Consider the following 10,092-nt stretch of genomic DNA (forward strand, 5'->3'; position numbering starts at 1 on the left):
ATATGTCTGTGCAAGCTTTGGAGGTGTTGATAGAAGTGATTTACTGGATTTATGCTTTGATAATCGTACTGAATATTACCCAGATGTAGTTTTTGATAAAAATTAGATTTTCTCACCTTTTTGCTCAAAATTATGAATTTTTTATGAAACCTATCTATATTCCAAGTGTTGATAAAAAAGAATGCTTTAAGCTGGAATAAAACTGATTGTTTTTTGTTTAAAAGTAGAGGCTCTGATCTTTATTTCAGTGTATTCATATTCAAATATTCATACAGCAAAATATCGAGCAACAGACAAACGTAAACAAAGGTGTGTTACTTTGTAGAGTAATTTACAACAGCTTCGTACGTGGCTCAGCCAATCAGAATCAAGCACCGGAACTCTCCGCTTTATAATGTCATTTATTCCTTTGAAGTAATGGCTGCTGAAAATGCAGCCTCAGTGTCTAATATACTGATTTGCTGCTCAAGACACATTTTATTATCATCATCATCAATGCTGTGGAAACTGTTATTATCATAAACTCTTGTGGAAATGGTCTTAAGACGTTTATTTTTGTAGGATTTGAATAGCAAGTTCAAAAGTACAGTGACTGGGAATAGACATGATCGGTTCAAGGTTGCCATGTTCATGCAGGTTTGTTTCCACATTAAACTAGTGGCCATGAGAAACGATGTTCTCTCAACATAGGATCTCGAGGCCACAACTTCACATCACGTGGCCACGACATTATCATGTTCCCACAAATGAACTCTTTCCCCGCCATTGATGAGTTTTTACAGATTTCTGTGTATCCACTGTTATACACTCGGGGGCGCTATTACGCATCTTCTGAACGAGTACAAAACCTCCCGAACAAAAACACACGTGAACAAGATGGAGAAACGAGCGATCTCTTATGTAAACAGATGCATATGAAAAATAATGCGATCATCAGCAATAGACAGCATATAAATGAAAACTGCATAATGTTACGGAGTAAAATGTTGATCCAGGAAGTGGTATATGTCTGTGCAAGCTTTGGAGGTGTTGATGGAAGCGATTTACTGGATTTATGCTTTGATAATCGTACTGAATATTACCCAGATGTAGTTTTTGATAAAAATGTGATTTTCTCACCTTTTTGCTCAAAATTATGCATTTTTATGAAACCTACCTATATTCAAGTGTTGATAAAAAAAAGAATGCTTTAAGCTAGAATAAAACAGATTTTTTTTGTTTAAAAGTAGAGGCTTTTTTGTTTAAAAGTAGAGGCTCTGATCTTTATTTCAGTGTATTGCATATTCAAATATTCATACAGCTAAATATTCTGGAGGCCATCAAATTTTAGTGAAAATCATCAAAATCGCTGGCGGTGGCTGGCAACTTTTTCCAAAAATGCTGGCGGGGAAAGAGTTAATGTTGTGTAGGGCTGTCATGATTCCTCAAGTAAATTTAAGTACCCAATTTAACAAAATCCTGTTACATTTAAGTGTACCAGGTATTCGGCAAAATGGCAGAGACACGGGAGGGCACAGATATGGGTGCGTCCAATAAACGGCAAAATCTAGCAACTGTGTGCGAGCACTTTACATTAAAGATGAAAAACATTGCTGTTGTCCGTCATCATTTCTGGAATAGCACATTTGAATGCTGATGACATCCAGCTTTCATCCGGCAGATCCACTGCCAGACACAGCATGCCGAGTTCACTTATTAGATTTACTTCATTATTTTTAATCTTAACTTTAGGGCTGTCACGATTCATCGATTTTATTCGACTATTTGATTTTTTTAAATCCTCGACTTCATTTTGTTCGCATCGACTAACTGGCAGAATACCGGAAGTGGCGCATTTCACGGACGAGAATGTATAAAACACATTATTAGACTGTTTCCCAAGGCTGCATGATATATTAAACCCATTTAAAAATAATTAAGCATAATTGTGAATTCACAAATGCTACGATTTAATTAAATAATTATATGCGATGCAGTTTATTATTTGTGTGGTGCAATTATGTACATGCGTGTAGATTAAGTACATGCGTCACACAGCGGCTCCGTTCACAGTAGTTCCACAGGAACTGTTATCATTTACATGTGTGGAGCGTCTCAAACTCCATCTCTGCATGTTGTTGTGAGTTTGGGTTTATTATAACGTTCATCTGGGATTGCAACATGCGCCATTTCATCAGATTTTTATTAAAAAATATATAATCTATAAATAATATAAATATAATATAATAATATAAATATCTTTTTTTTCAGAAATACTGCACATTTACATTTTTCTCCTAAATAAATTCTGGTAAATAACATTTCTGGTAAATACTCCTTTAAAAAGTGTTTTTTGATTATAATTGTATTATTAGTAGACTAGAAGACGTGGATATGTTGTCATTTTTACACTATAATACTGAACTCTGATTTCAGTGATTTGGACACTTGCTTCTTGCACTCTATGTTGCACTTTACTTTTGCTTTAAAAAAAAGGATTTCATAGAAATTTGGATTTCATTTGTTTTAATAAAATATAATTTAATAAAATATTTTTAAGTAAAATTGATTTTTTTTGGTGGGAAATTAATCGTTTAAGATTAATTGATTAATCGATAAATTAGTCGATAGATTAATCGAAATAAAAATAGTCATTAGTGGCAGCCCTACTTGACTTGCAAACTCATTTTAAGCACAGGTCTGACATCCGTCTACAATATGTACTGTGAAAAAAAGAGCTTGAATATGTATGATGCATAAATTCACACTGCATTGTTTTTCCACCAACAAGTGCCAAACAGAGCGCACAAATAAATAGAAATTAGATGGAAATTATAATTATATGTGAACTTCACATTAACACAATTTCTCCAAATGAGCAGATTATTATTCATTGCGATTTCATGAAAAGGTCGTCATAACTCATGGCATGTTTCTGTGATCACTCACGCAAAGCAAGGAATTATAATTACTGACGCATTTCATACAGCCTTGGTGACATTTTTAATACCGAGCGACCATTCGAATGACATACATAGTTTGGCAAGATTTAATAATTAACTATCAATCAAATATTAATCTGGGATTCTGATTAATCGTCAAGATAACGGGCAGATTACTCATGTACCAATATAATCGACAGTAACAGTCCTAACGTTGTGGCCTCAAAATACTACGATGTTCCCATGACTTACTATATACTAAATAAACATGTCCCTTCCCAGTCACCATACGAAAGAATGGCATTTATTTCAAATCGAAATCATTTGTAACATAAATAAATGTCTTTACGGTCACTTTTGATCAAATTAATGTCTTGCTGGATAAAAGTACTAACAATAAAGCAGTAGTAGTCATTTATTTTTATTGCCATGTCAGCATCTAGGGCCATCTTCATGGCAAAAAAACATTGCAATAATACAATGGTTACTAAAAATGAAGTAAATAAATAAGTTACTGAGTCCAAACTTGCGAATGGTAGTGTAATTATTTTTGCTATGATGCTACAATTTTGGATGGCAGTAAAATTACACAATTCTCAATATCACAGCAAAAACTAATACTAGCTGCAAGTAGCCCAAGTAAAAAGGTATAAAGCTGTAAGAAGTAATGAAGGCACATCTGAACACCATAATTATTACTTTCATATCCCTTTACAGTGGGGGTCCCTGAAGATTTACAAGGAGTCACCAAACTCACTCTAGTTTGAGGGTTACAAACAGGGATGAAACAGTTACAGTTTGTTGATAAACTAAGACGAAATTCCCTACGGTTAGTATTGCCATTTAATATTTTGACTTATCATTAAAACTGTATTTGATTTCTGTGCACAGTACGATTAAACGCTAATCAAGTCTGTGGTTGATAATTGTCAATAGTGATTATTGAGTCATTGTTGCAGCCCTAATATCGTTGTGTACATGCAAACAGCATCAGATCCTCTCAGAAGCGTGCAGGAAATGAAAGGTCAGCAAACTCACATCGTTTGGAATGGTCAGTTCATGAGAGCCTGTCTGTGCAGTAGCGTCCATACCAGCTGCAGAACAGAGAAACACAATCACCATCAGCCAATGACAAGAGCAGACGCAGAGCAACAGTGTCTGAGAGACGGGATTTACCAGTGAAGCCCTGGCTGCTGGGGGCCAAAGGAAACGGACTCTGCTGCATTGCCAACTGGTGGAGTTTAGTGAGCTGCGGACACAGAAAACAGCATGCCAAGATATTTGATATTTAACAGTCAGATCACTACATCTGTAAGTGTTCTAATGGGTTCAAACCCTTCAGTGTTGCAGAGAATTGAGAAAAAACAAGAACCGTCTCTTACATCAGGCTGAGGAATGGCATGTTGTCCCTGCACCGCATATGCCTGCAAAACACACGTTTCAGATGAGACCATTCAGACACACGCACATGTACTAGAGCTGCAGGTGGCATTAACACACACATACACACTCACCTGTCCTCCTGCAAAAATGACAGGCGATCCTGAGGGTTTGGGTCGGTAAGGGATGGTCACACCTTTGGGAGGCGACTGAAACGAGAGCAGAGGGACGACGGGTCAAATAATTCCAACATTGATCTGGTTCTATGTATCGGTTATTGATTGGATGTTGAGATGTGGGCGTGGCTGCCAAACGTGTATGCAAATGAGCATGAACTTGCAGTGCACTAAATGATTTTTTTGTTTTGGGTGTACTATGCAATACTATGCAGCCAGAGTCAAGGCTGAGAGTGTGAGTTTTACCTCCAGCATGACCACACAGATCTGTTTGACACACTCGATGATGGACAGCGGGGTCCCAGCGATAGTAATGGCTCTCTCAGTAGAGTTAGGCAGCATGTCTCCAGCCACCTGTACCTGAGCTCCTGTCGACTACAGACAGAAACCCAGAGTTTAACAGTCATCTTGATTTCCAGTGTTCCCTAACAAAGTTGCAGCCGAACACAGAGTGACCTCGCTCACCTCCCTGATCTCTTTGATCTTGCAGCCGCCCTTGCCGATGAGCGAGCCGCACTGGCTAGCCGGCACCACGATCCGCAGCGTGACCGGGGGCTTCGAGGTGGCCGTGCTGTTGGACATGGAGCTGCTGATGTCCTGGTGCACATGAACATTCACACTTTACCACACTGACACCACGGCTGCTCGGCTTCTCTTATAAATCAAATGCAATTCTTTAAAATGACTGATCAAACAAAAATGAACCACACAATATCACATGCTTTACACATGCTGTGCTCAGTACTTCTAACTGCTGAGCAGTAATCAATATTACTAGTGCTGTCAATCGATTAAAAAAATATATATTAAAACACTTAATACATTTATATTGTCAATTTCACAGGGAATCTCCAAACGAATGTAGAAGCAACACAAAGATGTTATGTTTCAAAGGTGTTTAACGGCATGTTTTAAGTAGCCAATGCCGGCCAGTATCACTGTTACCAACACTGCTACTGGTGTCTCTATTAAATGCACTTTCCCCTCAATTTTAGCTATTAATTATAGCCATTCAACATTAGTAAACCGAAACCCATTATTTTTAACATTTAATAGGCTTTGAAAAAAAAAAAAAAAAACAGTGACATGTTCCGGATCTGACGGTGAATAACTCCTGTACATTAGAGAAGTAAACCGAGTGGTTTGTACCTCCTCCAGTTTCTCAATGATCATGGAGAAGGCTTTGAAGATGGCGGTGGTGGGGCCTGCGAGGGTGATGATGCGCTCGGGGCAGTTCCCTTCAGAAATGTTGATCCGAGCGCCGCTCTGCACAGAGAACAACAGGCTGCTTTAGACGATCACTAACACATGAAGAAAACCATCTCAACCACAGCTACAGACTCACCTCCTCTCGCATCTTCTTCACCGATTCACCTTTCTGCAAGACACAAAGATGCATGTATAAATACACATATACATATATAAAATGCATATTAAGGATGCATTCATATATAATAAATAGGGTTGGGTACCGAAACTCGGTACCTATGTAACCGGTATGTACTAGAACTAGACTTGTGCCGGTATTCGGTAATGCGATATATCACGGTAATGAATATGCACAATATTGTTATCGTGGGCACTTCTAAATACCGTGAATAATTATATATTACAAATTATTATACCGGCATATCCCTAACTAGAACTGAATCAGAACGCAGATTTCGGTGCCACTAAAAGGCTTGAGCGATCGATTGAAATATTTGTTCTCTGGTTCTCCTTGATCACCGGCACCGCACGTGAAAAATAATTTCCCGACTGAGAAAATGCACGTGAACTCAAGTCGGAAAGCTCTAATAATACAAATCCAACACATCTTTGTAGTAACGAGTGTCCATGTTGTTTTCACATTCCGACTTAAAAGCACAACTCGGGAAATGAGAGCATCGAGGAGCACGTGAATGCAGTAATTACACTTGCTCTGATGGCAGCAGGTAGACACCGTTAGCTAGCTCAGCTAAACACACCTAAATTAAAATGCCTAAAGCTAAACTTCCCTTGTAATGACTTGCAATGAGAAGCGTTTCTAAACCTGTTGTCCAACAAAAGAGAACACTATAAAGTTTTTACTCCACAACTGCTTCCTTTTGTGATCTGATGTGGCTTCTCGTCACAGAATGAGACAGAAAAGATGTTATATACTGTAAAAAGCATATGGTAAAAAGGCTATGTCGATTAGCAATGGATTATAAATATACTTAATTATGATGAAAATACCAAAGATGGCTTGAATTACACAGATAAACTCTACATTGTCGCAGTTGAGTGTTTATTGTCTTTGTTTTATCATTCAGAACGTTTATATCTTGTTTACTCAGTTACAGCGATAAAAAATGCCTGTCCATATTAGGGATTTCCTGAGTTCTATTACTTCTGTGATGCACATGTGGAGTTTCTGCGCGAGGGCGCCCTCTGGCGTCCAGTATGAATGAAACAGACATTAAATGTGTTTATAGCGCTTAATAATGGCCAATCCATCCTATTTTGGGTAATTTTTTGGGGGGACAATTTTTTTTTTTTAAGTATGGGTTCAAGTACCATTTTTAAAGTATCGATTTGGCACTGGTATCGTAAAAAACCCAAACGATACCCAACCCTAATAATAAAACCAGTTACACCAGTATTAGTTCTGGTCGGCCACTAGGTGGTGCTATGGGTAATTTTCACTGTGCCAATACAATAATGTAAGGCAGTTTGATTCTAAATTTCCAATAATAAAAAAAAAAAAAAAACTGGAAATAAAACTGGAAAAAAAAGGACATTAAATTATCAATTTACACAAAATATTAATTCAACTAAATATGAAGGACACGCAGCACAGAGTGCCTGTGTGGATTGTTTGTATAATTACAATAAATAATAAAAATAGAAACTAAAGATTATGAAAATCAGTTTTTCTTAAATTCTTTATTAGTATAAAAATAATTTTTATACTAAAAAGAATTATACTGATTCTGAAAATCAGTTTTTCCTAAATATTCTAATTATTATTATTATTATTATGTTAGTCAATGGCTTCCAGCAACTGTTTGGTTACCAACATTCTTCCAAATATTCGTGTGTGTTCAATAGAAGAAAGAAACGACTTGAGTAAATGATGACAGAACTTTCATTTCTGGGTGAACTGTTGCTTTAAGGCGACTGTATTCCTGAGGATACTGATGGACGAACTGTTGTTGTAATTAAGTAAACTTCATAATTCCCTCCCCGTAAAACTGGTATAATATTTCATTCCCTTATACCAGGTGCAAGCGGTATTACTGTATATTTAATTACTGTAATATACTTTTTTTTTTTTACTCGTAGGGTTTAAAAAAGTAGGGATGTAACGATTAACAGCGAGCCGATCGAAAATCGATTCAAATATGTGACGATTCAATTTGGTTGAAATGCTAAACAAATCGCGAAACAATTAGGAGTTTATATGAACGCAACTCTCGAGGGGAACTGACTGTCTTTAGAAAAGTTACGTGGTGTTTTCTTTCCATCTTGCCTCATGAGCGCCACCTGCTGGCCGAGAGTGCATCTGCGTCTCATTCAGCTCGTCTGCCGTTTCAGATGTTTTATGTAGCATAGTTTCACAAAACTAAAGTCAGACCATTCTGTTTTTGCTTCAGATTTCGAAATTATACAATCTAATTTAGATTAAAAACTACTCATGCTGCATGTATGCTACATCTTTGTTTGGATGATGATTGAAATGCAGTGGTTGCCTCTAGTTTTAAATGGAAAGAGCACAAAGCCTTAGTTTGTTCATATTAAGAGATTTCTTTTATTTGTGTAACTTACTTGTTTGATTTGGGGTGTTATATTTCAATATTAACAAAGAAACGTGCCGCGATAGCCTAATACAACGACACCTTTTCATTTAATGTATAATGTCTTCAATCTCATTTTGTTAGAAAAATCGTGAGAAAATCGAATCGTGAAATCAAAACCGGGATATTCAGATAGAGTTTTATTATATTATTAATGCAAACCCGTTTCATGATGTGAAAAACTATTAATGCAGAAACTAATAAATACATTTTTCTATTAAGATATTCATTTTGTTAAGTAAAAATGACTGGAAAAACTTAAAGAATTCAAAAACGGGCTTGTCATGTCCTGACCATAAAGAGTAGTTAAAAACCAAAATTAACTTTCTGGTTTCTACAACTTTCACTTGGGAGCAAAAATCTGCCTTTAAACTTGAAAGAAATAAAGATTTGAAATTTATTGTGATAACTATCGATATCGACTTTGTGGGCCATATCGCCCAGCCCTAATTGTATTGAAGTTAAAGATACAAATGAAAATCCTCTGATGAAGAATCCATATTCGAACCCAAGTACAGTAACAAAGTAAAAATACTTTGGTAGTGTACACCGCTCTTTAAAAACCCACCTTTCCGATGATGCTGCCCACTTCTTTGCCATGCATGAGCAGTCTGATGGTGAGCGTGACATTGAGTCCTCCTTCAATCACACCTGAGTCCATGATGATCAGTGAGTCGAGCTCTGGATCTTTGGTCACGGAGGATCAACCTGTCAACAACACAAACACACACACACACACACACGGTCACTCCTCTACTACAGCAACACAACAGCACTATAGCAGTCCGCCTGCACTGTACACCACGGTGAAACACGGTACATGTAGGAGCTGAAGTAATCTGATGCAAAACACACGCAATGGCCGACTGAAGTGAAGCAGTGGAGCGTAAACACGCCGTTCATTGGCGCCGTTTTGCACATTTTCTTCAGCAGGTTTTCCCGAAAAACACGAATCCGGGTTACTATAAATACTCATTTTAACCAACAGGCCATTCGTATAAATATGAAGCTAATTCCTGGTAGTCAAACGAATTTAGTATTAAATCGGCGGATTCTCTTTGTAAATACGCCATTTAACTCATCGGGTGGCGAAGCTGCTCTAAGTTAGCTGCGTAACAGCGCCTAGCGACGGCGGACTGCTCTTTAAACGAAACGAGCCGGTTTCGGCTGAATTCACGGCGCTTGTTTGACGACTTAAAACGACGCACTGCTGTTCTTAACGCTGAAATATCGACTAAGATCGCAGGAGAGGAGCGGACGCTGATTAGCACGAACGCTAGCGCTCTCCCGCGGCCTGCAGGCCCCTCGCGCTCCTGAACGCATGAAACGCGGCAAAGTCTCACCTGACTCGCGTTCCGGGAAGGGGAGAGGGTTCGAGGGTCCGGAGGGTGAGAGGGGGAGGTTCGGGAGGGAGTTTTGAGAGGATTCGGGGAAGAGGGAAGACACGGCTGCGTGATCGAGCTCCACTCTTACAAAGACAACAAGATGTGTCCCGATCACCTCTCACCCACGACCTTTCTGACGTCACCGCGCACTGGCCCCGCCCCGCGCCGCCGCGCCGCGCGCAGTACGTACCCGTGTCTGGGTCGGTTTACGGGCTCTGGGTGTGAACGGAAAGCTTCAAAGGACGTACAACAATAGGTTTCTTATTTCAGATTTCTGAAAAGGAAACCGGGGGCATGTCCTAGTTTACTGGTCAAAATATAATTGAAATCTAATTCTTATTATTGTCTATAAAGTAGAGAAAACGGGGACAATACATTTTTGTAAGTTATATGATTATTATATTTATTTATT

General features: G+C 38.2%; 1 protein-coding gene across 1 annotated transcript in view; it reads right to left on the minus strand.

The window, feature by feature from the left end:
- The window catches only part of LOC107755680 (poly(rC)-binding protein 2), an 11,456-nt gene extending 1,620 nt beyond the window's left edge, over positions 1 to 9,836 (minus strand). Inside the window, exons 1-10 of the mRNA XM_016572568.1 lie at positions 9,639 to 9,836; positions 8,864 to 9,003; positions 5,823 to 5,855; positions 5,627 to 5,743; positions 4,943 to 5,074; positions 4,724 to 4,852; positions 4,436 to 4,510; positions 4,304 to 4,345; positions 4,098 to 4,170; positions 3,960 to 4,015 (exon numbers count right to left, since the gene is read on the minus strand). Coding sequence (XP_016428054.1) covers positions 3,960 to 4,015; positions 4,098 to 4,170; positions 4,304 to 4,345; positions 4,436 to 4,510; positions 4,724 to 4,852; positions 4,943 to 5,074; positions 5,627 to 5,743; positions 5,823 to 5,855; positions 8,864 to 8,956 — 750 coding nt within the window. The 5' untranslated portion in view covers positions 8,957 to 9,003; positions 9,639 to 9,836. The remainder of the gene's footprint in view (positions 1 to 3,959; positions 4,016 to 4,097; positions 4,171 to 4,303; positions 4,346 to 4,435; positions 4,511 to 4,723; positions 4,853 to 4,942; positions 5,075 to 5,626; positions 5,744 to 5,822; positions 5,856 to 8,863; positions 9,004 to 9,638) is intronic.
- Positions 9,837 to 10,092: the final 256 nt, after the last annotated feature.

This window comes from Sinocyclocheilus rhinocerous, unplaced genomic scaffold (genome assembly GCF_001515625.1).
Source record: "Sinocyclocheilus rhinocerous isolate Xijiao unplaced genomic scaffold, SAMN03320098_v1.1 scaffold4914, whole genome shotgun sequence".
NCBI classification, from domain to species: Eukaryota; Metazoa; Chordata; class Actinopteri; order Cypriniformes; family Cyprinidae; genus Sinocyclocheilus; species Sinocyclocheilus rhinocerous.